The following is a 27,565-nucleotide window of genomic DNA, read 5'->3' on the forward strand; positions in this document are numbered from 1 at the left end:
AAAACAACTATAAGAGAACTAAAATTGACAATTTTCAACACGTCACAGATACATACGAAATTAATGAGTTTAGATCAAGTTTTATTGACTTTGTATTCTTACGGATTGGCATGTTAGGAACATGATAATTTCAACAGGATTGGTCGTGTTTAAAGCTAGTGGAGCGTCATAACTCTTTTATATCCGGTCACCATATTGTAGCATATTACAAGGTTTATTGGAGCGAACTCGGCGAACTGCCTATTAATTAAACTTGCGATTCTGACTTCACAATCAGTATTTTCTATTATAATCTATTTTAAACTCTTTCTGTTATGAAAAATCAGCAAAATAATTTAAGAATCAATTAATAAAAATAGATTAAATTTAAATGATAAATAATATAAAAATAGTCAAGTCCAACCAGGATAAAAGCTTGTGCTTGTATCAACTTTAGTCTTCCATATTTTGTTGTCATTAGCATCGCTGCCAAACACCGTCTTAGTCAAATCCAATTTAGATCGTTGCCAAACAGCACCTATTAAAAGAACTCAAAATTACACAAACTTCCATCCCCAATCCCCCACCCCGACGTCGATCTCTTCCACGCCCGCGCACTTTCTCTCTCCGCCCCCATCTCTCTAACAACATGGAACCCGGTGACGGAGAACAACAAGAGAAGCATGATGACGAGCGAAGACACGACGACGAGGTCACAATTTTTCATTTCACTTCTTCCTTCAATTCCCCATTTCTTTTAATTACTCGTACTCGTACTAGATGTTCCTGTCCCCTTTTCTGTTGAAATAAACCCTCGCTCCGATTTCTGTACCAAATTGAGAGCTTACTTTATCAATGACAGTGCTACTTTAGGTTTTCCTTTTTCCTTTTTTTCTCTTAATTTTTTATTATGGGAGGTGAAGATTAAGTATTTTTTTGTTGCTTGTTGTTAGATGGTATAGTTTTAATTTTGAGGGTTTACTGATAGAGTTATTTGTTGCAGGAAGCCATTGCCCGGCTTGAGGAATTTAAGAAATCCATTGAAGCCAAAATGGCGTTGCGTCAAAGTAATTTGAATCCCGAGAGGCCTGGTTGGTACTCTCACTGATAGAAATTGACTTGAATTCACAGCTTCTATAGCTTAACTTCTCATAATGAGTATTCTCCTAGGATTTTCAAATGCCAAATAATTCCATTCACTGTTGAATACTTGAATATGCCACGAGATTGCTGATAGGAGGAGGCTAGCCTGTTCAATTTTTTTAGAATGACATTAAGTGAATAAGGTTTCTTGGGGCTCTGGTGAAGTGCCACTATATATGCCTAATCAATCCTGCTGATGTTCCATCCAGTAATACGATTGATGCTTGAGATACTAAGATTTTGTTCTCCATACATGTATCAAATTTAAAGATGTAATGTACAAATTAGTTATATGACTTCTGTATGGCCACATGCTTTTTTTTTTGTTTATAATTCAGATTCTGGACAACATCTCCGTACAGCCTAACTGCTGATATAGCTATTTTTCGGTTTCAGACACAGGCTTTCTGAGGACACTTGACTCTAGCATCAAGCGCAATACAGCAGTCATTAAAAAATTAAAGCAAATCAATGAGGAGCAGCGAGAAGGTCTGATGGATGAATTGCGTGGTGTAAATTTAAGCAAATTTGTTAGTGAAGCCGTGGCTGCGATTTGTGATGCTAAGCTTAAAGCAGCTGATATACAATCTGCTGTACAGGTAGTTATTGTTTAGCTGTCTTGCCTTGCATTCTGCTGTTGTAAAGTTAATAATCTTCTTATTATGTCTCCTGAATTCATTTACTAAAAGATTATGCCACGTGCTCTTGAGTCTTGAGTTCTATATGTCTCACCCATGACAATGATACCACAGTGGGTTGTTATAGACAGTTTAACTAGTTACTAAACTTGTAGACACTCAGTACTCAGTCTAGGCTGCTTTGTGATGGATTTTCAATTTTAACCTAAATTATGACTAGTCCACTCTAGGGGTCCACTTTGGTGCATTATGAGAGAGATTATAGTATTAATCTATTAAACATGCTGGAGGTTGGTAGTTGCATACAGAACAGGGAATAGTTGTTAGGCACATGAAGACGTAAGCTTTGACAGCCTTGGAGGTGCATAACTTTAGTATGGCCTGCCTTGGCTTTAAGGCACGTGCCTTACATGAGGCACCAGGTTCAAGGCTTGACTTTTTACTTCATCTAGGTTTTATTCTTCTCTTTGCTGTTAATTGTGCTTAGATTGATGAAGGACTATATAATGGAACACATTTTGAATGATAGTTTATTTAGGACTAACTATTCCATAGTTGTGGTTTTAGGCTTGTAGTTAATATGTTTCTTTTTAGTTTCTTGTACCATGGATTCCTAAATGAACTGTACTTGATTAAATTTTATCCAAGATTTAGAAAATACTATTGACAATCGTTTCAAATGGACTCTAATGGTTAAAAAGAGCACTTGCGTAATATCTGTGGGATTTCACTGTGTGACTTTCAGCAGCCCTTTTCATCCTTTACGTCTATTTCATTCTTTTCCCTCTGGTACCTATAGATCTAACAAGAATATTCTTGCATCAGATTTGTTCTTTGCTCCATCAGAGGTACAAAGAATTTGCCCCTAGTCTTGTTCAAGGTCTCTTAAAAGTTTTTGTACTGGGAAAATCTGTGGAGGATCTCGATGCAGACAAAAATTCAAGAGCCATGAAGAAGCGGAGTACCTTGAAGCTTCTCTTGGAGCTTTACTTTGTTGGGGTTATAGAAGATACTGGTATATTTGTGAACATCATTAAGGATCTTACTAGCCCAGAGCATTTGAAGGATCGTGATGCAACACAGACAAATTTGTCCCTTCTTGCTAGTTTTGCTCGACAAGGAAGGTTTCTTCTTGGATTTCCGTTAACAGATCAAGATATTCTTGAAGAGGTACATTTGTTATTGGTTTCCTTCAAGTTTTAGTTTTACATTTTGTGGTCTAACATCTTCTGCTCTGCTGAGGTCCTACTATCTTTACTAAGCTAATTATAAATGAGTATTAGACTTCACCAGGATATTTGTTCATTAACTTGAATCTGAGACTCAAATATGCAGTACAGTTAAGTACATTCATGATATATACAGATGAATCATGTATACATACATTGGCCATGCATAAAACTCTATAGTAGGGCCTTTTACTGAATTGCACTTTATTCATGGTTCCACATTCGAAATGCATGACAAATGATCTCTTGTCAAGGTAGCCATTCAATAATTGTGTGAACTATGATGGATCTGGATCGTTGCTTTGTTACTTTTAACTATGGCTGAGAGCATATTCTTGCTTTTGACTGCATATAAGTACATGGTATTGAGTGCTAAGATTTATAACTAGTTATATTTACTTTATTTTGCTGGTGTCCATGACTTACAGTTTCTTAAGAGACTTAATATTACGGCAGATCAGAAAAAAATCTTCCGGAAGGCTTTCCAGTCTTACTATGATGCTGCTGTGGAACTTCTTCTATCTGAGCATGCTGTAAGGACTTTGAAGTTCAGTTTTTGGTGTTAGATTCCTGTTGCATTTATTAGTTTCTTGATTTTATTTGTGCCTAAGTTTCTGATCTATTTAATTCCTGAATGGTAGTCACTTCGCCAAATGGAGCATGAAAATGCAAAGATTTTGAATGCCAAAGGTGAATTGAGTGAGGAAAATGCCACATCATATGAAAAGCTGCGGAAATCGTATGACCTTCTAAGTCGTGGCGTCTCATCGTGAGTTAATTGTCACTATTCCTGCTAAAACTTGCATATGTATAATACATTAATATCTATACTCTTTAGGGATTCTCATTTGTTTTCCCCTGCCATTCTTTTTTGGCGCGTATATCAGTGCTTCTTCAGTGTTTTTGCCTATGGTTGTGAACTGTTACAATCTTTTCTTTTGTAGTTTAGCAGAAGCACTTGATATGCAACCTCCTGTGATGCCAGAGGATAGTCATACGACCAGAGTCACATCAGGGGAGGATGTTTCATCTCCTGTTGCCAGCAAAGATTCTCCCACTCTCGAAGCCCTGTGGGATGATGATGATACTAGAGCCTTCTACGAGTGCCTTCCAGATCTTAGGTGGCTGATTTATGAATTGATTATTGTGTTTGTCCTTAAATGAAATAATGGGGCTAAAATTGTTGACTGGTTTTCCTGATTAGAGCATTTGTTCCCGCGGTTTTGCTTGGAGAGGTTGAATCGAAGTCGAATGAACAATCTTCAAAGTCCCAGGATCTGCCAGCTGTAATTACTTTTCTCCGATATTAGTTGCATTTACTATGGAGTACCACAAGCATGCATCATGGTCATATATTAGTAGTCCAATAAATTCCTCCTTTTTATTCCAAGGTTCAATCCTTGATCTTGTTATTGAATGTCTTATAAACAATTTTAGTGAAAATCATACCAGAACTATGGTCTTAGTTGTATTATCCTTGACATGTTTGCATAGGTTGTGTTTCCTTTCTCATGCAATAATTTCTAGGGCCCTATTTAAGATTCAGAGGGTTTACCTATTTTGGGTTTCTCAGGCCTATGCTTTGTTATTCTTTAGAATATGCTACAATGTTACCGGGACTTATGGTTGTCCATTCACATTGTAATTGATTTTGAAGGATACGACTCCTGAGTCAGATAAAGGTCAAGTGGTTATCCAAGAAAATCCTGAGGTCCCTGCTGATTCTACAATTGTACAAGAGGATAAAGAGGGCAAAGATAATGACAAAGAAGAAAAGGACAAGGAGAAAGCCAAAGACTCTGACAAAGAGAAGGGTAAGGAGAAGGATGCTGGAAGAGGAGAAATTGAAAAGGATAAAACCAAAGGTCTTGATGGAACTAATCTTGAAGCTTTACTGCATAGGCTTCCAAGCTGTGTTAGCCGTGATCTAATTGACCAGCTCACAGTAAATTTTCTGTTCCCGCCCAAGCACTGTTTTGTTTTTATTGGTTAGTTTTACTATATCTAGATGTCAGGATGGGTCTCTAACCAGAATTCGTTCTTATTTTCAAGGTTGAGTTTTGCTATCTTAACTCAAAGTCCACTAGGAAAAAGCTCGTGAGGGTATTGTTCAATGTGCCAAGAACATCTCTTGAGCTGTTGGCGTACTACTCACGGATGGTTGCTACACTGTCTACGTGTATGAGAGATGTAGCATCCATGCTCTTACAGTTGTTGGAGGAAGAGTTCAATACTTTAATTAATAAGAAGGTGATCTAAACCGATTCACTTGTATTGTAGTTTGAACCCACACTGTATTCTTGCCGGTTACACATTATCTCCTGTTCTTGTTGTATTGCAGGATCAAATGAATATTGAAACAAAAATCAGGAATATACGATTTATTGGAGAACTATGCAAGTTTAAAATTGCTCCTGCCAGCTTAGTTTTTACCTGTCTAAAGGTACAGAATACATTGTTTTTTATATAATGTACACGTGGAATAATTTTCTGCTTTCCTCTAGTAAGCTTATACTGGTGTATTAGGAACTTTTTCGTCTCAGAAGCTATGTTTTTCTCTGGTTGGTGGCTGTGCCGTCTTCTCCTTCCACTATTTGGGACATAATAAACCCTTTAGTTCCTAAAATTTGCTCGATGCAGTGCATGGAACATTGAAACTGTTGGCTTTTGGCGTATCCTACGAATTTTTCTGCTTGTTTCATTGCAATAATTTGAACACTTATGTCAGGTTGAGACAGTTTTTCCATTTATGAGAGTCGGTTTTCTCTTGTTGCAGGCTTGTTTAGATGATTTCACACACCATAATATAGATGTTGCTTGCAATCTACTTGAGACGTGTGGCCGCTTTCTCTACCGGTCCCCTGAGACCACTGTTCGCATGTCAAACATGCTAGAGATACTGATGCGCTTGAAAAACGTTAAGAATTTGGATCCCCGTCAAAGCACCTTGGTGGAAAATGCTTATTACTTGTGTAAACCACCAGAAAGATCTGCACGAGTCTCCAAAGTCCGTCCTCCTTTACATCAGGTAGTTTTCCTCTCCATCAACTGTAATAATATGCTAATATTGAAATGATTCTAACCCTATCTATTCTGCAGTATATTAGGAAACTACTTTTCTCAGATCTTGACAAGTCCTCCATCGAGCATGTTCTAAGACAATTGCGCAAGCTGCCTTGGAATGAATGTGAGGAGTATCTTTTGAAGTGTTTTCTGAAGGTTCACAAAGGGAAATATGGTCAGATTCATTTGATTGCATCACTTACTGCTGGTCTGAGTCGCTATCATGATGACTTTGCAGTTGCCGTTGTTGATGAGGTTAGTCCCCGGATGTCTGAACTAACCAAATATCTGGCAGCTTTTGTATCTTTATATTTAGATTTACCACTATTAACAAATCAATCACATATATTGAGGTACCATCCACCCTGTTGCTTTGATCTGTAAATTTTGGATGTATATTCATAAATTTTAGCTCTAAAATTTTTCACAATCTTACTCTAAATTATCCTACATAAAATTCTCTCTCTTCAGGTTTTGGAGGAAATTAGAGTGGGTTTAGAGTTAAATGAATATGGAATGGAGCAACAGCGGATTGCATACATGCGTTTCTTGGGGGAACTGTATAACTACGAACTTGTTGATTCATCTGTCATTTTTGATACGCTCTATCTAATTCTTTCTTTTGGACATGGGACGACAGAGGTATGGAGTTGTTACGTCAAACCACACATTTATTACTTATAATGTTCAATTTGTCACAATTTGTATGGCTGATTTTTCATCCTTATCTTGGTCTAACGAGTTTGATGTAAGCTATTCCTGTGATTTACTTGAGTTTTGATTAATAAATGAAGATGCTTCGATGGTTTTGAAATAAGTTTTGTTTGAATATATTTTCTGGTGATCGTTTTTTGAGAAATTCTGTCATGTACTCTTAGAAAATTATAATGTTAATAATTTATTTTTGAAAGATATCAAATTTAGTGGCTTTTTTGCACTTTTAAGTGGTGTATTATATTATAGTATGTGTTTCATTTATTGAAAAATGTCATTCAATTAATTGTGATTTCATGAAGCATCGGAAGTCAATCCAGTGAACATCTATCTTAGTCCCTTAGTCGTCCGTCAAATTTCTGGAAGACATTGTCAATTTGAAGCCTCATCTTGGCCTCTTGAGTTAGTCCCTAGCTTTTTGGTATAGTATATATTCAGAAAAGTGGCTATTGTGTCACTGTAGAGAGCACAAATATTGTCGCTGTGATGTCTGAGCTATAATTCTCTACATGATAAGAATTTTTTTTCATGCTAGGTCATGAGTTGTTGAATAGGATTTGTCTTGCTGCTATTGATACTTTAATCATCATATTGTATCTACATTGGTAGAATACTTCAAATTTTTAAGCAGACATTGATTGGTTTGCCTTATTTCATGAAACTAGCAAGATACATTGGATCCTCCGGAGGATTGTTTTCGTATGAGAATGGTCATCGTACTTCTTGAGACATGTGGGCATTATTTTGATAGAGGTTCATCAAAAAGGAAGCTTGATCGGTTCTTGATACACTTCCAGAGGTATATTCTGAGCAAAGGTGTCCTTCCCCTGGATGTAGAATTTGATCTGCAGGTCAGTGTCTAACTTGTGTTATTTCTATGTGAAGTCTGGACTGGACCATTATCTTACCTTAATTGCATTTTTCATGATGTCAAATAAATGAACATAGGATCAAGCTAAACCAAATTCAAAACCCTAATAATGAATAAATTTTCTGGAATAGTTTCCTATAACTTCAGATTTGGGTAGGATTGACCAAATTGTAGGATACATCATTTCAAACTTTGAGATTATCCTTTAAGTCTCTCTTTCTCCTCCAAGAATAATGTAGATTTGATGTACACACTTCACGAAGAGTTAAGTTTAAGCCTTCACTTTGTTAGTTGGAAGGCAATAAAGTTAACTCATGAAAGTGGGTTTTGAAAATTTTTTGTTGTTGCACCAGTTAAAAGTAGAAATGTATATCTTCATTTGAATCTAAGTTCTGGTACAAGGAACACAAATTGGTGAATGTTATGTTGATGCTCTTTGATAACAGACTTGTGCATTGTGTGTATTGTTTTCTTGGAGAATTTTTTGCGTTGTCCTTGGAGACAGACTTATGAAGCAAGTACGATTATGTGGCAGAATAAAAGTTGGCCCGTTGACATGAAAAGCTGCTAATTACTACCTATCTCATGATATGACACGATATAAAACACTTATTTTATATGCTGCCTTGGAAACTAGAATGTCAATGTCCCTAGTCTTCTCAATTAATTTTATATTTTCTTACATGAGTGTTGGGATAGGATAAAAAATGGGAAGTTGAAATGGTCCGTTAGCATTTGGTTCTTGAAACCATGTAGCTAATATCTCCTTGCTTGTCAATCATTTAGGTTATATTACTGTTCAAGTGGTGTCATTCACCAGCGCTGCATATAATATGTTATAGCTATAGTTGAGTCATCTTAATTTAATAAAAGATGTTCGTATCATCTAGAAATAGAATGCATATTTGACAGCTCATAATGAAAAGTACATGAGGGAGTATTATATTCCCCATCATTACAGCTCTATCTTGTAACATGAGGTACTTTACTTGTAACTTATTTCAGCTGATCTTACAAATGCAATTACTTTTCAGGATTTGTTTGTTGAATTGAGGCCAAAGATGATCCGTTATTCATCATTTGAGGAGGTTAATGTTGCTCTATCTGATCTTGAAGAACTTGAACGTAGAGTTTCAGAGAAAGCTCATAATGAAAAGTACTCAGACTCGGAAAAAAATCCACGGAGGACAAGTTCTGGCACTCTATCTGTCAATGGACAAAGTACTGGTAATGGCACTGAGGAAAATGGTGAAGTGCACGAAGATGATGCTGGGGAGACGGATAGTGACTCTGGAAGTGGCACCACTGAGAACATTGGTCGTGATGATGAAGAAACTGATCAAGATGAGGTTGGTGAAAGTGAAGATGAATATGATGAGGGACGGGATCCTGCTTCAGATGAAGATGATAAGGTCCGTGTAAGGCAGAAGGTAGCCAAGGTAGACCCACAGGAGGTGGCTGATTTTGACCGGGAACTGAGAGCTCTAATGCAGGCAAGATTTTTTAATTTATTTTCCATTTGGGTCAGCCTGTGTTGGATGCTCAAGAACCCATATGGGTATTCCTGCCTTGTCCATGGTGGTACTTGTGGCACTGTGAAAACAAACAAGTCTTTCTCGAACTTGCACCTTTTCCGATTTTCGTAGAAAATCAAACGGTGACTAAAATCTCAAATTAATGCAACTAAAGTAGATTGTTGAATGGATGCAGGAAAGTTTGGATTCAAGAAAGTTAGAGTTGCGCTCACGACCAACAATAAATATGATGATTCCCATGAATTTGTTCGAGGGCTCGGTCAAAGAACACCATGGAAGAGGAACTGAAGGTGAAAGTGGTGATGAGATAACAGATGATGGGATTGGTGGAAGCAAGGAAGTCCAGGTGAAGGTGCTTGTGAAGCGAGGTAACAAGCAACAGACAAAGCAGATGTATATCCCCCGTGATTGCTCTCTCGTGCAGAGCACAAAGCAAAAGGAAGCAGCTGAGCTAGAAGAGAAACAAGACATAAAGCGTCTTGTCCTAGAATACAACGATAGAGAAGAGGAAGAACTGAACGGAGGTATGCAGCCACTAAACTCATCTCACAGTGGAGGTAGAGTGTCAAACAGGGGCCATTCATGGGATGGACAGCATAGGTCTGGAGGGCCACGCCACCGGCAGCATATTTACCATTCTGGTGCCGGCGTTTACTATGGAAGGAGAAGATAGTTCTTTCACAATCATTGCAAAAGAGCACAAGTTGCCCGAGCAATGGGAATGAAGCTGCACCAGCCATATTAATCGGCCTTTACAAGTAACAAGACTGAAAGATTATCCAAGTCAGCATTTCAGGCCTTTATTGTGAAGAAGTGCAATTGGCAGAGTTGGAAATTATATGTAGGCGCGTATTGTTCGGAGGTTGTAGAAAGGGTAGGTTTTAAAAGGTAATATAAGATCAATGGTGTTTGGCAGCTGCATCGAGATATCTTTAGTTGGGTTTGTTTTGAGAAACATGTAGCTTCTAATGCTTTTTTTTAACCTAAATTGCACTGTCGAAATTGTTTGCGTGCATATATGTATGTGTGTCTGACATTTAGAAAATCTATTCTCTTTGGGGTGCTTACCTTTGTGTATATATTTGAGGGGATGTATTTATATCTTTTTTTTCATTTTTTTTTTCTTTTTCCTTCTCAATCTCGTCCCTCCATTTTCAAGATCTGATGGCCAAAAATTAAGCTTGTTTTCATTATTCATATTATTAAATTAATTGGAAAAGGGCATTGTTGGGAGTGATTTTTTGCAGCGGTTATTTCATTTCCTTAATTCTCTCCATTAAGTTTGGTAGTTATATTTTCTAATTTATTTTTCATATTTAATTCTTCTTCTTCTTCTTCTTCTTCTTCTCTCCTCCATCTTTACGGTTTACATTGCTGTAAATCACAAAATTCAAATTCCATTCCTCTGCCATAATTTTGAGCATCTTCCATCGATTTTCTTCATAAGTTTTGGTGTTTTCAATTATGGAAGAAGGTTTTTTAGTTTGTTTTTATTTCGTATTCCTTCATAATTTCTCTTTCTTCTCTCACATAACTGACTCAATTTACGTTAAACACGTCTGGTGGTGTAGTTTCTCGCTTAAACCCGAATTCTGGAAGTATTCCTCGATTGGTTTCGTTTTTTCAACAATAAGAAAGTAATTTAATTAATTCGTTCATTGATTTACAGATTTTTGGTGTTTTCTTTTCGTAAGTTACAGTTTGTAAACTTTCGACAAATAATGTAATATATTAAGTGTATAATGCAGATTGTATTAATGTACGATTATAGTTGTATAATGTGTACGCCGTCTTTGAATAATGTACATTACAGTGGGTTTAATGTGTGATAGAAGTTAAATCCATTCCCCAAAGGGTTTAGCAATCCATAGGGCTAGGGTATAGTACCGACTCACTAACAAAACCTTGACTATAGGAAGGGAGTTAGAGTCATTCCCATAGGGTTTAGCAAATGCCCTTTGCTAGGGCATATTACTAACCCATACATTAAAATTTACAGATTGAAGAACTAAATAATGTTTATTCACTTGTTGTACATTCAGGGAATAAATGTTTAGGCTAAGTAGAACTAAGTAATGAACGCCACAGATTGAAGAGAATAATGTACTTGTGTAAGTATTTAATGTTTGACGAGTAAATTATGTTTGACGTTTAAGATTTGATACAGTAAATAATGTACCAATATTATCTAATAATGTGTACGGATCAGTGAATAATGTACAAGTTGAATAGAATAATGTTGACAGTAAATTGAATTCATGCCCTTTGGGTTTAGCAATCCATGGGGCTAGGTTGTAGTACCCACTCACAAACGGAACCATCACAAAGGACAGAAAGTTTGAATCATTCCCCTTGGATTTAGCAACCCATGGGGCTAGGGTATAGTACCACCACATGAATTAAATTTCGTTTTTTAATGTTTGATTTAGATTTGGTACAATGAATAATGTACCAATAGTATCTAATAATGTACATTCGTAACAATTAATAATGTACAGATTGCAGAGAATAATGTTACAGAGAACTTGAATTTATGCCCTTTGGGTTTACCAATCCATGGGTCAAACGTATATAGTAAACTTATAACATAATAATAGTAGAGATAAAATTATAAAGTAGGACAACTCCAAAACAATGTAATACTTAACTACTAAATAATGTACGTCTTAAAACAAGTATAAAAAACAACATATCTGGAAAAAAAACTAAAAAATGTCATATTTTCTCTTCCACGTATGCTTCTCCTTGTCATTCTCTATATCTTTCAGTGTTGCAGAGTTTCTCAAATCATGGTGACCCATCTGATCACAAACAAAATCAGAAAAACATACATTAAAATACTATATTCGTACATTACTCAGTAAGAAATATACATTAAATAACTATAGTCGTACATTATAATTATAATAATAAACAAGATTATTAGACACGACATTAACAATAATGTACGAAAGCAAGCAAATAATGTACGAAAGCAATCAAATAAAGCAATCGAATAATGCATAATAAGATTTCCTCTAAAAAATCGAGCAATACCCAATTGTAAAGCAGTAATTAACTATTAACTTTAATACAGCCAAGTTGAAGTAGATGATTCAAGGAAAAACATAAAAAAAATGTACCAAATGCTATTACATTTTTCATGCAAATCAGTTATGTACCAACAAGTCCATATAATGTAGCATAAATTAAATCTACAACAATGGCAGACCTAAATGATACAGTAGATAGAGTTCAATAATGTAACAAACGGTATATATAATGAATTTGTTACAACAGAGAAGAAAAACCCAAAATCAGGAACCCTACCTTGTTGTTGATTGCAAGTCTTCCACCGATTAAAACGTTGCTGCGTCGAGCGAGTGAGCAAAATCCGGCAGAATTCGTCTTCTCTGTGTAGTTGCTTCAATTAGCAAACCAATCAATCAGTAATGAAGAAAAACCCAATTGAAAAACCCAAAATCAGGAACCCTACCTTGTTGTCGATTGGAAGTCTTCCACCGATTAAAACGTTGCTGCGTCAAGCGAGTGAACAAAATCCGGCAGAATTCATCTTCTCCGTGTAGTTGCTCCGATTTATCAAACCAATCAATTAGTAATGAAGAAAAACCCAATTGAAAAACACAAAATCAGGAACCCTACCTTGTTGTTGATTGCAATCTTCCACCGATTAAAATGTTGCTGCGTCAAGCGAGTGAGCAAAATCCGGCAGAATTCATCTTCTCCGTGTAGTTGCTTTGATTTATCAAACCAATCAATTAGTAATGAAGAAAAACCCAATTGAAAAACCCAAAATCAGGAACCCTACCTTGTTGTTGATTGCAATCTTCCACCGATTAAAACGTTGCTGAGTCGAGCGAGTGAGAAAAATCCGCAGAATCGTCTTCTGTAGTTGTTGATTTCCGGTGGCTTGGAGTGGCGGCTAGGGTTTGGAAATTGGGGGGGGAGGAAATTCAGGGAGACGATGTTGAATCGTGGGTTTGAGGAGTGAGAGAGTGAGTAGATGGAAGGTCTATGAAAATCTCGTTGAAATCTCGCTCCTTCCATTTTAATTCGTTGTTGTTTTACAATTATACCCGTATAATGCACAAAATGAGACTAATAATGCAACACGAGATGATTTTGTGATGCTTCATCTAGTCCGTCCATTCTACTAATCTAATAGTTTATATTAAGAAGGAAAAAGACAATAAGGGGATAATAGGACCCTAATCCCTATATTTGAGTATATGAAAGGTTACACTCAAAATTGTTCGAACCTGATGAAATTATGCTTGTAAAATTATTACCTATTCCTAACTTCGATCAAATTCTAATTTCGTTCACGACAATAGATTATGCTTTTTAGTTATTGTAGTTTTGATTCAGCGATCGAGCTCAGTTTATTACTACTAAATTGAAATTTTGTCATTGCTCATGTGGCATAATTATGTCACATGATACACATTGTAATTTAACTAAAAAACCTAACCATCACGAGAAAACTCAAAAAGTATATATGAACCTTAAATCCTGATTTGGGATAAAGTAGAAACTAATCCCGGCTGTAAAATCAAAGTCAAACTATAGGTTAACCTTTTGTAATGTGCAAAACCTTTAATTGACCTTAAAGTTTGTAGTTTAGAAACAATTGTCTGTCTAAATTTTAGACATATCAAGAACAAAGAATTATCAAAGTTCGAAACATCTGCAGTTAAATTTAATTGGATCAGTATTTCAATCAGTTTCATTTCAATGTTGCTGGCCCCTACAAAAAGCAGCATCTTTGTACACATACAGTAGGTAGCTTGTGATAAGCCGAGCAGAAGTACAATTTTAACAGAGAAGGTTTAAACCCAAGTGAGAAATCTTGATCTCGAGCAGATATTAAAGCTCCACTTGGTTGCTATGTTCCTAGCCAATCTTCCCTGCTCATGACTCGTAACTATCAGCCAAAACGTGATCAGTAGTATGAGATGCTGTAGACGAGCTTCCTGTGGTTTTGTCTCTCAAAGTTCATAATGAGATCATCAACACATTCCTCCCAATTTCCAGCAGCCTCGATCTGCATATTATTGCATTGAATATTTTAAACAGCTGAAACTACTATGTCCAATCTCTGGATGGCAAACAAGTGTGTACCTCTTGACATAATTGTAGCGCAAGCCGGCCACCAATTGCTGCCTCCTCGTGATTATCTTTTACTTCCAAGTTGATGACTAAAACAGGCTTCAAAAGCACATGCTTCCGGTTATGTAGATCTGCCATACGCACACATACATCAGCTGATCGATTACAGAGATATATTTTTTAATATATGAAAGAAAGCAACCACATCTAGAACTAGTACATTAAATACTTGCATTTAGGGAATCAATTAGTTGGTGGATGTGAATTTTCCAAATCAACAAAAGAAAATGATATACTGGTATGATCAAAGATGTCAAGTTAAATGACATGCTAACTGTTTAACTGCCCACTTCTAGGGGTCTTACGTTTCCTTAGTTCCCATCATCAATGCAATACGAAAGAATAGATATATTACCAGAGACCTCAAGACACCAGGTCTAACAAACTATAGAAATTCGCTACCAAGCAGCATATATAAACGTAATCAGCTCTGAAATAAATGTCCGATTTCATTACACAATTCATGAGCATACTCAGTTCAAGTATGACACTAAAATATCCATAACATTAAAATTCCTACAAACATATCTCTTGTTTTCAAAAGAAAACATTTCGCTTGTTTTCTTGTTTTCGCAAGAATTTTGATTGTGGGGTAATATTTTCACATCCAAAATAAAGCTTTCAACTTCTAAATTGTTCACACATATGGAAAAACTCATTCATAAAATAGACTTCACAATCATAGGCGCAAAACCAGGCAGTCTGCTTTGATTTACTAACCTTCAAGAACCATATCGAAAACTTTTTCTTCGAATGTGAGTACGACATCAAATGTGCCATCTGCAGCATTTTCTTGCCAACGCTGAGGGGCAGTTTTTACTGATAAGTTCCTCTTGAGCATTGGTAATATTCCATTTCGCCGATATCTGTGCAGTTTCAAATATATGAGGCTGAAATACTGAAATATAAGGACAAAAACATTTAAGCTAACATGAGCACGTATATATATGTCCATTGGTTCATTGTGATAACGGTGACATCTGCTCCGAAATATATTACCAGACTTGCTACACCACATAACTTAGATACACACATCTATGATATAATCCAACAAAGTACTATATATTTCTTAGTATTTATGAAGCTACAAATTAAAAAGCCCTTCAGTATTTCATCTCACAGCTAAGCAACTCCCACTAAAAGTGCAGTCAGTTTACATCACAAATTCTCCTATTTTCAGAAGGAAAAATAGGGAAAATCCAGTAATATACCAATATCCGGAACTGCATAAGTTTTCAAACAGACAGTATCACAAAAAAAATCTACTTTTTTCAGGAATGAAAAGTATGGGGGAAAAGGGGTTTTAGCACATGATGAACTAGAATTCGCCGATTTTGGCGCTAATCAACTCCAATCAAGCAAAAATTAGTGAGAAAAGGGAAAGAAGGGGTACAATTCGGGGTCTTTGCGGCGGAGGTCTTCGAACATTTGCTTGTAGGGGGTGCCGAAATCGTAGACGTTGGGTTCTCTAAGGGAGGGGCCGGGAAGCTTAACGTGCTGCCCAGTTCCGTACGAGGCTACGTCGAAGCCCTCTCTCTTGAGCAGCCAGTGCGCCTCCATGCTCCTGTTCTGGTTCGAAGAGCACACCATCGCGTGTCGCAGCTTCATCTCCGATCGATCACTCAATTCACTGATTCACCTTATTTTGCAGTGATTCTAATTTGAAATGCTCAGTTTCGTTATTCAAAACGGGCCGCCCCAATATTACCTGATCCAACAAGGATTTCGGCCCATCATTAATATGTTAGAGATACCCTAACGGCTGTTTGGTGTTTGCTAAATGGCAGAATTGGTGTAAAAACTGGTGAATAATGATGGTTCGGTGTTCCACATTTTTTATGACCAAGGGTTCGCACTGTTGGCCACGACTTTCGGCGTATATAATTATGACCTCCTACTTGGTATTTGAAAACTGCTTCGCTACAGTGAATCGTTAATTGCGTGTCAGATTACCTATTTAACCCGTGAAATTTGACATTTTGGTGTTGGCGCGGTTTATAGGATTGGGTAGTCGGTGGAATTTGTGTGAAATGACAGGGCAATATTGACCAATCACGGCTACAATAGTAGTCAACCCAAACCATCACATCAAATTCTGACACTTATTTCTTGTACACCAATTGATGCAATTGACTTTCATTGTGGTGGGATCATCAAAATATAAATATGACCACATTTATTTCTTCCAAGTGGAAATATGGAAGATCGGACAGGCCCTAAGAGCATCCACAATGGATGCCCTAGTGGAAGCCCTAGTGAGAGCCCTAGTGGTTGCCACGTCAGCATGCTCTATCTTTCTGCAATGGTGGAGCCCTAGTGCATGACCTATCTCTTATCCACTTTTCATTTCAATTTTAAATCATTGTTTTTTAATTTTATTTTTAATTACTATAAAATACCAAAATATATTATTTTAAACACCACAAATGTAACATGCCGAAATTTCAAACCCTAATTTTAGAGTCGTAAAATTTTATTGATGACGTGGGAGATGTGAATTAATCGATGAATGAATTTATTGCATGAGTTCTTATAACCGAGTTGTGTCTAGGGTTGCGTTGGAAGTTTGAAAAGTCAAACTCGATGAGTATGACGTGGCTTATGAATATTTGAATTAAAGGTGAATTTATGTGGTGATTTAATTGTTTAAGGGTGAGTGAGAATATTAGGAAAATTTCCATAAATACTATAACCACATTATTTGATATTTTCGATCCCTACTATTATTGGAGAAAGAATTCTATTTTTCCGGATTTAATTCATTTCTTAGGATATTTATCTAAATTAAATCCAAAGCCTAATTATTCTCTATTTCTCTATGGGAGAAATCGACACCTATATTTGTTCTAGGTGATTTTCGAAAATCACCTAGGTTGGGAAGAAGTAATTATTTTATTTGTTTAATTGATCCCTTATTTGATTTCCTTCCATACCTAAAATTTAAATATTCTACCAAATCTTACCATACCTCAAGATATCTTGCCATATCTTATTTTAGTTAATATTCAAAATCTATTCCTTATGGGAGAACCCCATATTACACGCCTATTTCCCCATATATTTGGAAGATTTTCAATTTTATTTTGATCCGTGATATTTTACTCTACTCCGAAAAATATACCAAACAAAATCTTGGCTAAATAAAATCCATAGATTTTGAAAATTTCCATGCCTTGAACCCTAGCTCATTTTTTTTTATTTCTTCTTCTCTACTCCACAATATTTGATTTATTTAATTGTGTAGAATCAAATCTTCCCAAATATTTGATTTATTCTTCTTTTCTCCAATAATTCTTCATCTTTTGAGAAGAGTTAGAGTTTGAGCCTCAAGATTTTTGAAGAATCAAGTCTCTACTTTGTTTCTACCGTTCGTTTTGACAAGAAAAGGTACCTATATATTAATCTCTCTTCATCTAACCGATTAATCGGTATTCTTGAACCCCCCATGCATCTAGATTGAATGAAAGTGGTTAAATGGGATATGGAAAATATGTGTGCGTGTGTATGCGTGCGTGCGTGCAGGGGCGTAGCCAGGAATTCATTACAGGAGGGGCAAAGTTAATAAAATTTTCATTTTTGAGAAGGGGCATTTGATATAATTTTACATATATACATGAAAATTTGTAATAAATATAGAAGGGAGGGGAAGAGGTCAGGAGGGGCAAATGCCCCACCTACTAAAGAGCTGCATCCGCCCCTGCGTGCGTGTGAATGTGTGACGCGTGAACGACCCTCATGTGTGACATAAGTTGATGATAGATCTAAGATTGATGAGTGAATAAACATATATGATGAATATGTCTTGTTTTGAATGATAATTGTAAACCGGATCGGTGGGAAAAAAGGGAAGCGTTGAGACATGCATGATTTAGGAGTTGATGTTGAAACTAATTCGTGATATGTGCCTATGTGATTAAAAGGTGAAACCTCGGTTGCGAAGCCGGATAACGAAAGAGAGAAACGTACTTGAAAATTTATGAATTTGGAGAGATAATGGTGGTTTAAACTGTTATGCCATGCCTGTGATTGTTTTGATGATGTTGTGCGCCTGATGCCTAGTTTGAGAGTTCGCTCCATTGGGCTATAGGGCTATGGATATGTATAAACGAATTCGGATTTGAGTAGGGCCGCAAACCCTACCAGGCTAGTGTACACGGTGGGATCGAGAGTCGTCCTTGCTAGTAGGCCGGTCTCGTGGGCGAAAAGTGTGGCCACACTTTCGTCGCACCATGGAAATGTTGTGATTGTGGAAATTGATGAGGAAATTGGGGAGTTTGATTGACTGGCCAGTCTAAGAAAATATTTTTGTGATACTCGATGATATTCATTTTGATAATTGTAAAACTCGAGTTCACTATGGTAAGGGTGACATAACTATTAAAATGTTTTGGCAACGAGTTCACTGGGTATTTCAAAATACTCAGCCCTGCATGTGTTTTCCTTACGTGCAGGTTGAACGGCGACGAGCGGAGGCGGGTGTTGAGCACATTTAATTAATTAAGATGGATATTTTGAACTTCGAGTGTAGTTGTGTCTTCATACATAGCTTCACTTTCTCTTGGTCGCTTCCGCTGAATTTTTGAAACTTATTAGTATTGTTTGGCTATTTTGAACTTGTTCCCTTTGGTTTAGAAGATTGAGACATGTTGTGGTTTTTGTTGAATTTATGTCGAACCCTTGATTTTTTATCATAGTTTATGGTATCTACTCTTCATTGATTTTCTAGGTTAAACTGTTGACTCATTGCTTTGATAGTTCGTTAATACCTTGGTCAAATCTCTTAAATGAAACCCTAGCCTATGTTTTTTATTGCTTTTAAGTCCGTCTTGGTAGTAGTCGTCGTATTTATTATACCCTAGAAATCCGGGCTGTTACAACAAATGCAAAAAAAAAAAAAACTACATTAAACCTAAAATACTTAAAAAAGAAAAAACCAAACTAATCATCTAAATTCAACCTCTAGGCCAAATTCTTGATCATATTCTTAGTCCTCTGTCGGGCTTCCGGATCGGTTTCTTCACGAAGGCTGTTTTGGGCGTCAAGTATAAACCTATACTCAACCACCTCGCGATAACCTCCGAACTCCTCGATCGCCCGGTCCATGAGCTGAGCAGATGGAGGAGGCGCAGCCTGCGGGGGGGCCGCCGATCCAGACACGTCCGCCTTCGCCTTCCCTTTGGCATGGGCTTTGGCAGCCTTGGTACCAATGGGACGTCTAAAAGTAGACGTAGGCGTGCCGGAACTCCCTTCCGGCTCAGCGTTCAGATCCACAGGAGATGGGCCGCTGCTCGTGTAACCGCCAGTGGCGGTGGTCTTCGTCCGCTTCGCAGCCGGATCCAGCCGGTATCCCTCCGTTGAACTTCGCCTTGTCCTTCAAGATCAGCCAAACATTGTACAGCTTGAACTGCCCGAACTGTCGTTGGTACTCGGACAACGACTTGTTGAGGACATCCTCCATGCTCTCACCGCTAGCCCTTCCGTCCCTGTTCTTGTTGTAGATATAGCAGAAGTTGTTGACGTGGAACTTGATCCGATCCCAACATTTGCGCAGCTGAACCTTGGTCCGCTTGAACGCCCACCTCGGTTTCACCTCGTTGTAGCGTTCCTCAATGGATCCCACATTCTGGCCGAAGTCTGGTTGTTGGAGGATATTGAATCCTCCGATACATCGACCCAACACTGAGCCACCTTCAGGTACTGATAAGGCTAATTTCATGCATCGGTAATGTGCGAAAAAATGTTATAAATTGTTGGGTCTAACACGTTTCCTAAGCCAGGTGTGTGAAGAAAATCGCTAGATCAAGTAAGTACTGAAGGAGATGGTCTAGCGAAGGAAAGGAACGAAGTGAGCAAGATTTACAAGGGAAATTGGCGTGACAGAGGAGTCAATAGCTGAGGGCAACAAAGTCTTATCTATACCTCGCTGGGCCCCACTCAAACGCCTAGATATAGAAGAGCATGCAACGCAAGGATTATCACTTTTTCTTCACTCTTTTTAGCTCACACACATTACACACACTTGGGAATGGGAGATCTGGGGTAGTCGGGAACGGAAGATTATTTTCTTAGAAATTTCGTGGTTGGAAACACCGTCCGAGTGTGGACGAAGATACAATTCCTTTTAATTTCAGTTGTTTTGCTCGTTTTTACCGTCGAACTTCACTTTTGGGAGTCGACCTGGCTGTTGATGATACTTATTGTCTTTCCGTTTGTTGATCTGCGTTTAGCAGTTGAATTTCAAGTCAATTTGCATAGATCTCTCTGCTGTTAGTTCATTTCTACAAGTATCTTGTCGATCTCTGTTTTAGTTTGTTGTTGTGGTGTTTGACATGAGAATTTGGTGATAGATCTATGGTTGATTGACTGTTTGGAGTTTGTTTTTGTTCGAATCTGAAGTGATGAAGAGTTTCTGTTGGTTGGAGTTCGTGTTGGACGCTTGGATCCGGAGTGGATTTAGCGTCTGAGGTTGGATTCGACGTGAGGAAAGAAAGTTGTTAGATGAATTCGAGTTTTCTTCTTGTTTTCTGCTTTGTTTCGTCTAGTGTCTGCAAATCTGTTTAGTTCTTCATAGTTCATGCATAGATTTGATTTAAAATTAGTTTGCTCTGTTTTAATTTCGTTCATGTTAAATTTCTTATGAGTTTATGCAATTTGGTTGTAGAAGACGATGTCGCTGTTAGTTAGTACGAGAGTTAGTTATTCTGCCAGCTTTTCGTTCGTACTTTGCTTTTTTCAGTCATGGTCCCCACAGTAGGTCTATTTCCTAGGTCTAGTAGTGAAGCAGTTTTCTTAGATCAAGTGTTGAGCAGTTAACTTTCTTTGCAACGTTCTCTTATAATTTTTGCCTAGGTCTAGCTGTTAGTTTAGGAGTTTTAAAGATTCCCAAGTCAAGTTAAATTTGTTTTCCTCAACCCAAGAAAATGCGTGGCAGCAGCCAACACCAAAAACACACCCAAATCCTTGAACATGAGTATTACGCATCCTTCTCTGTGGGATCGATCCCTACTTCCCTATACTAGGTTTAGTAAAGTGGTTGAGGGTTTTTGAAAGAAGTGCTCTGTGTGTCCGACGACCGGGATTCCTTGCGATCAACGAGTTCCTAGACCACGTGATCTAGTGGATTTGCTGGATCTAGGGAACCTGTTATTTCCTATTTGAACACACGCAGCACAACAACCTTTTCAAATGGCGCCGTTGCCGGGGATGGATGGCGTTTGTTGTTATTTCATTTAAGGATTTGGAGTAAAATTTTGATTTCTGTTATTTTCTTTCTCCTTGACAGTTTATGAAAGCAGGCTTCCAATCTGGAAGTTGGGCAAGCTCATCTGGATCAGGGAGTGGCCAATACAAGTGGCGAGTCAAGGAATCTACATCTACCATCACCACCAGATCAGGATTGAGGACGGAGGATCCATTCCCGTTCGAGTCAGAAAGTGACAAAGAGTGGAACTCATCGACAGAAGAGAACCCAGGGTCGTCAACAGAACCAGAGCATTCCGAGACCGAGGAAGAGGAAGACCCAAATATGGCTCATCTACTAGATCCCGATCCGGAAATAGGGTCGCTCACCGCACATCTTGACGGTGAACCCGCTCATGCTATAGTCTCGAACCCACGACGGAGGTCGATCGACATCAAGACGAATGTACTTGGAGTTCTACCTACTTTCTCTGGGCGTAGGAACGAATGCCCCTATGAATTTTTGAACGAGTTCAGTAAACTATGCAGCATTCAGAAGCGACCCAACGAGGCAACAGAGGAGGACTACCGTCTTCGAGCAATTTCGTTTGCTCTCAAGGGGGAGGCGAACACTTGGCTGCTAAGGCTTCCACCGGACTCGATCAACACGAGGAAGGATTTTAAACTGGAATTTCTGGACTACTTTTTTCCATCCAACAAGACGAATGCCTTGAAGAAGGAGATTTAGGAGTGCAAACAAGAATACGATGAGTCTCTGAGTTCTTATTGGTCCCGTTTCAAGGGGCTGTTGGATGCTTGTCCGAACCACAGGATGATAGAAGCGGAGACTTACTATTTGTTCTACGAAGGTGCAAACCCTGAATCAAAGGACTTGATGAACTCCTCGAGCGGGGGAAATTTTACCAAGAATAAGGCAAGTGAAGCTCGGGAAACCTTGGGGAGGCTGATCGAGGCAAAGAAGGCCTATGATAACCCGCGAAGCATATTGAGGAGAGGATCAGCTAATGCAGTGATGGATCAAGAAGACAAGAAGGTGGAAGATAGGATCGATAAACTGGAAAAGGCCTTGCTAAATGCAATCGAGAAATATAATCCGCATGCTCCAGTGGAAATTGAGAAATCCCCTGGTCAAGAGGAAAGACAACTTCAACCATACTACAGTCAGCCCTGCGAAGGGGAGTGTCAAGCTCAAGCAAATTCGATGGGAAGTTGGAATCCCGATGGAAGTTGGAATCAAGGAAGACAGAGGGACGCTCCATGGAGGACTCACACAAACTTTAGATGGACTGATCATGATCAAAGCCAGCCACCTCCTTTTCAGCTCATGAATTTTGCACACCCTCCGGAGAGGCAGTCCAACTGGTCAGGGAAAGGTCAAGAAGGACAATTGCAGCTGGGGTATAGGAATCAGGACCAAGCTAATTGGGGAAACAAAAATCAGAACAACCCAGGAAGCTCCTATGTGCCACCTCATCAGAGAAACAATCAAGGAAACTACCAGAACTCCCAACCGAATCATCAAGGGAATCAAGGGTCTGGTGGCCAGTACAATAACCATCGGGAAATCAAGGGTCGAATAACCAATACAACAATCATCAAGGCAACTATCGACAGAACCAGGGTCAAGGACAAAATTCTGGTCAATTCAACTTCAGACCACAACGGAGTGTGGATCGATCCTTCTCTGTGGGATCGATCCCTACTTCCCTATACTAGGTTTAATAAATGGTTGAGGGTTTTTGAAAGAAGTGCTCTGTGTGTCCGACGACCGGGATTCCTTGCGATCAACGAGTTCCTAGACCACGTGATCTAGTGGATTTGCTGGATCTAGGGAACCTGTTATTTCCTATTTGAACACACGCAGCACAACAACCTTTTCAGGTACTCATCCAACTCGTAGTCAGTACGCCCTGTTGCGTACTCCTCGTTCGGCTCGTCGGGTGGGAGTGGGACTGGGATCGATGGCGCCTTTTCTTTCCGCGCCATCTTCTTCTTCCCTTTCTTCGGCGGCGGCCGCGCAGGGGCAGGAGGTTGCCCACAACTAGGCTTCATCTCCTCAACCCGATACTCCTCGGTGCCGAAGAACGGATCGAACTCAGAGTCGGAGACGAAAGTGGATCCTACAGATCCGGGCGTCTCAACCCGGTAGTCTTCGTGGCCGGGCCACCGGGCGCCGCCTCCTCTTCCAAACATGGGCATATCGTCGTCGACATTATGGGGGTTTGGGTATTGACTCGGATCCATTGTTGAAAATGTGGATATTGAGAGAATATAGAAGAGAAAGTGAAAGGTTTGGTGTGTGAAAAGTGAAGAAAATGGAGTGGTTTAAATTAGGGTTAAATGATTTAAAATTAAAAAAAAAAAAAAATTGGAAAACAACGGGCTCGGGCGCGCCCCTGCAATGGGCGACCGAACTCTCGGTCGTCCTCGGGCGTGACCGACGCCTGCAATGGATGCCCGATCATGCCCGAGCCCGATCTCGGCCGATCGGGCGTGAGATCGGGCATCCATTGTGCATGCTCTGATAAAGAGATATTATTTGAACAAATATTTTATCTAAATATATTGTTGCAATATTAGCGGAGAGCACTAAAAATAAACATAGTTGGGGCAATTGTACGTTGTACGTTTTATCTACTAAAAATATTTTCACGTCTTCGCATACACTGCGGTGAGCCAGTATCATCAAACTGTCTATGTATATAAGCATAACATCATTACCACTTTTCCTAATAAAAAAAAAAAAAAAACTTCTCTTTATTGTTCTTCCTATTGTAAATTTCTTTGTTGAAAGAAAAGAAAATAAGCATCTCTTTTCTTGTCAGTCAGAGAAATTATTTGAAATGGGTTTGTCTGAGAAGAAAACCATGAAAATGATTGTTTTTTCCCTCTGGCTGGCGATGATCACATTAAATTGTGCCCAAATTTCTGCTAAATTTCCAATATTTGAGCAACCCACAAAAGGTGACGGCACTCTCAAATTTTTTGTTATTGGAGATTGGGGAAGAAAAGGAGAGTATAACCAATCTCAAGTTGCACTTCAGGTTAGTTTCTATATATATAACGTGATCAGATCAATAAGTGAAATTCTGTCAAAAATTAAAACAAATCTCAGTCATTAGATCTTGTAATGTAACCGTTAGATTATTGTCACGTGTCATCTAATAATGTAGATTACTAGTCAAATAATGTAACTTAGCTAATAATGTACTATTTTATTTAGTACAATAATGTAGCATTTTAGTCTAATAATGATAATGTAGCATTTTGGGCTAATAATGTAACTTATCACATCCATCCAATCTCAGGATCCAAGGGCTGAGATTTGTTTTGATTTTTAACAGAATTTCACTTATTGACTATAATGCGCTCCTATATATATATATGTATGTTTCCTTTTTATTTTAATTAATCTGATTGTGTTCAAATATACTAGTACTATAATTAACTTTTGTTTTTATTTCTTTTCTATCATTGGGTGTTATGATGATATTCCATTCAATTGCTATAAGTTTTTTAAAACAAGTCGCTAGCAATGACCACATGAAATGGAATACTACTATTAACATATCTGTCATCAATATATTGGAACTTATAGTAATTTTTTAAAAATCTGATTTTGTTGTGTGCATGCAGATGGGAAGAATTGGAGAAGAATTAGATATAGATTTTGTAATTTCAACAGGTGATAACTTTTATGATAATGGATTGAAAGGGGAGACAGACCCTGCCTTTGTTGAATCTTTTACCGACATTTACACAGCCAAAAGCCTCCAGAAACCGTGGTACAGTGGTAATTTTCATTCACCAAATTCAATTTTGGAAAAATAATTTAATTCAATTATTAATTTACTTATTTAATTTGTGAATGATACATGCACATGCAGTTTTAGGCAATCATGATTACCGAGGTGATGCAGTTGCACAAATGAGCCCAGTTCTTCAAAAAATTGATAGTAGATGGCTTTGTTTGAGGTCTTTTGTGGTTAATGCAGGTAAACAAATTTTTTAAAAGAAAGAAAATGATGGATATACTTATTTTATTGATATTTAACTGGTGGTGTTATTTTAACAGAAATCGCAGAGATATTCATGTTGGATACGACCCCTTTTGTGAATGATTATTTCATAAACCCAGAACATATATATGATTGGCGTGGTGTATTCCCTACAAAGAGCTACACTACCTATGTATTAAGGGTATCTCAAAAATTCAAATTATATTTAATTTACATTATAAAATATAGGGGAGTGATCAATTGCTAACTCATCATTTAATTGCTAACTACAACTAATTTAAGGCCACATGATTTTAAAAAACGTGTGGTCTACAATTTGCCACGTGTAATTTTCGTTTTTATTAATTAAATCGAAATTTTTTTTTAAAAAAGCGTCAAATTAGGATTTTGGATGAAAATGTCAATATAGTGTTTCGAAAATATCAACACAATGCTTTGAGAATGTCAACACAAATTTAGGATTGACATTGTATATGCTTTATATTGACATATTATCTTAGCTTCATTGACATTAGCCTGTGTACGAAAAATACGAATATTCTAGATTTTTTTTTTCAAATTTTGACGTCGGAACATATGCATGTAGTATATCGTTGGAATCCTTATAAAATTATCTTTAATTTGATATATGTTATATGAATTTAAAGTTTTGGGATTTCTTTTAAAAGTTAGTTATAACTAACTTGCCATTATTACCCCTATTGATATTTTTTGGAATTAATCACATGGCCTTATTGACGTTTTTTGTTGATCGTATTGACATTTCGTGATTGATGATATAGGCCTTTAATTTGAATATCTAATGGCTATTATTGAATTATAGTTAGCAATTAAGTTTTGAGTTAACAATATAACACTCCCCACAAAATATATGTATTTATTATTATTACTATCTTAAAATAAAAATGGTGTAGGATCTTGATAGAGCGTTGAAGGAATCAAGGGCAAAATGGAAAATAGTGGTGGGCCATCATGCTATTAGAAGTGTGGGACATCACGGTGACACTACAGAGCTTGTAAATCAACTTCTTCCTGTTCTTCAGGTACAACTTCTACTACTCTACTTCATTTATATCTCAAAACAAATTTTGAGTGTAAAAATATAATTCATCTTTTCATCAATGTTAGTATTAAAAATATCACTTTCCATATGGAGCAATAAAAACTTGAACATTTTAATGGGAAAATCAGGCCAATGGCGCAGACCTCTACATGAACGGCCATGATCATTGTCTCGAACAAATCAGTGACGACGAAAGGTGTGAGACCAACTTCTATATGAATTTTAAAGTAGAAATAAAATATGAAATTTGTAACTTTAATTTAATAAATTTTTGAATTGATTTACAGCCCTATTCAGTTTCTAACGAGCGGTGCCGGGTCGAAAGCTTGGAGGGGAGATCTTAAAAATTTAAGTCATGAAAACCTAAAATTCTTCTATGATGGGCAAGGCTTCATGTCAGTTCAACTCACAGATTCTGATGTGGAAATTGCATTTTATGATGTATATGGTCAGGTTTTACATAGGTGGAGTAGGTCCAGGTCCAACCAGCTTCTTTCAGATATGTAAAATGTTCAAACATAGATTATATTGTAAGAAAAAAAATAGCCAAGTCAAATCTATATGTTGTAGAGATTTATTATGATTGTTATTATGAAAAAGAAGAAATATACTTAGTAGATTGTGAAATACGTAAGGCATCGAATGTGTTTTGCATATATGTTCACAGAGATTATAAGATGCATTCTTTTCTAGAGTTCAAAGTATATATTCACTAAAAAAAATTATCCAAGGATAATTTTTAGCCAATTAAATGATGATTGTGAAATTGAGGTTGGATGCAAAAGCTGACAAGACAGTTGAAAAACGAGACAGTTGAAAAATGAGGTTGAGGCTGGTTTTTTTGGTGCGCATTATGAATGCACTTTCTTTGTTGTAAAGTGTCTGAATTTTTTCTGGAGGAGAATTGTAATCATTGCATATACTACCATTGTTGGTTAATTG

The 27,565-nt window shown here is 37.5% G+C and overlaps 3 protein-coding genes and 1 long non-coding RNA gene across 4 annotated transcripts; 2 read left to right on the plus strand and 2 right to left on the minus strand.

The window, feature by feature from the left end:
- Positions 1-516: 516 nt before the first annotated feature.
- Positions 517-10,285, plus strand: LOC125188219 (regulator of nonsense transcripts UPF2). Its single transcript, XM_048084981.1, has 17 exons — positions 517-691; positions 983-1,070; positions 1,519-1,721; positions 2,586-2,930; positions 3,418-3,522; positions 3,631-3,758; positions 3,934-4,110; positions 4,194-4,275; positions 4,647-4,934; positions 5,042-5,239; positions 5,331-5,432; positions 5,766-6,017; positions 6,089-6,307; positions 6,524-6,694; positions 7,432-7,617; positions 8,672-9,130; positions 9,348-10,285. Exons 1-17 carry the CDS (start codon positions 629-631, stop codon positions 9,843-9,845), a joined length of 3,564 nt encoding a protein of 1,187 aa, XP_047940938.1. The 5' UTR covers positions 517-628; the 3' UTR covers positions 9,846-10,285.
- A 1,401-nt stretch (positions 10,286-11,686) lies between these two features.
- LOC125186327 lies at positions 11,687-13,079 on the minus strand. The gene is made up of 5 exons (XR_007170416.1): positions 12,981-13,079; positions 12,815-12,907; positions 12,648-12,741; positions 12,482-12,575; positions 11,687-11,973 (listed from the first exon to the last, which is right to left on the minus strand). It is a non-coding gene; the product is annotated as an uncharacterized LOC125186327 (long non-coding RNA).
- A 781-nt stretch (positions 13,080-13,860) lies between these two features.
- On the minus strand, positions 13,861-15,998 carry LOC125190221 (RNA polymerase II subunit A C-terminal domain phosphatase SSU72). The gene is made up of 4 exons (XM_048087459.1): positions 15,735-15,998; positions 15,062-15,207; positions 14,294-14,412; positions 13,861-14,216 (listed from the first exon to the last, which is right to left on the minus strand). Exons 1-4 carry the CDS (start codon positions 15,947-15,949, stop codon positions 14,115-14,117), a joined length of 582 nt encoding a protein of 193 aa, XP_047943416.1. The 5' UTR covers positions 15,950-15,998; the 3' UTR covers positions 13,861-14,114.
- Positions 15,999-24,297: 8,299 nt separating this feature from the next.
- On the plus strand, positions 24,298-27,250 carry LOC125190969 (purple acid phosphatase 17-like). Its single transcript, XM_048088403.1, has 7 exons — positions 24,298-24,585; positions 25,178-25,334; positions 25,429-25,536; positions 25,617-25,741; positions 26,475-26,603; positions 26,752-26,819; positions 26,911-27,250. The coding sequence occupies exons 1-7, from the start codon at positions 24,385-24,387 to the stop codon at positions 27,128-27,130; spliced, it is 1,008 nt and encodes a 335-aa protein (XP_047944360.1). The 5' UTR covers positions 24,298-24,384; the 3' UTR covers positions 27,131-27,250.
- The last annotated feature ends 315 nt before the right edge of the window (positions 27,251-27,565 follow it).

The sequence above is a fragment of the Salvia hispanica genome, chromosome 5 (genome assembly GCF_023119035.1).
Source record: "Salvia hispanica cultivar TCC Black 2014 chromosome 5, UniMelb_Shisp_WGS_1.0, whole genome shotgun sequence".
Taxonomy (NCBI): Eukaryota; Viridiplantae; Streptophyta; class Magnoliopsida; order Lamiales; family Lamiaceae; genus Salvia; species Salvia hispanica.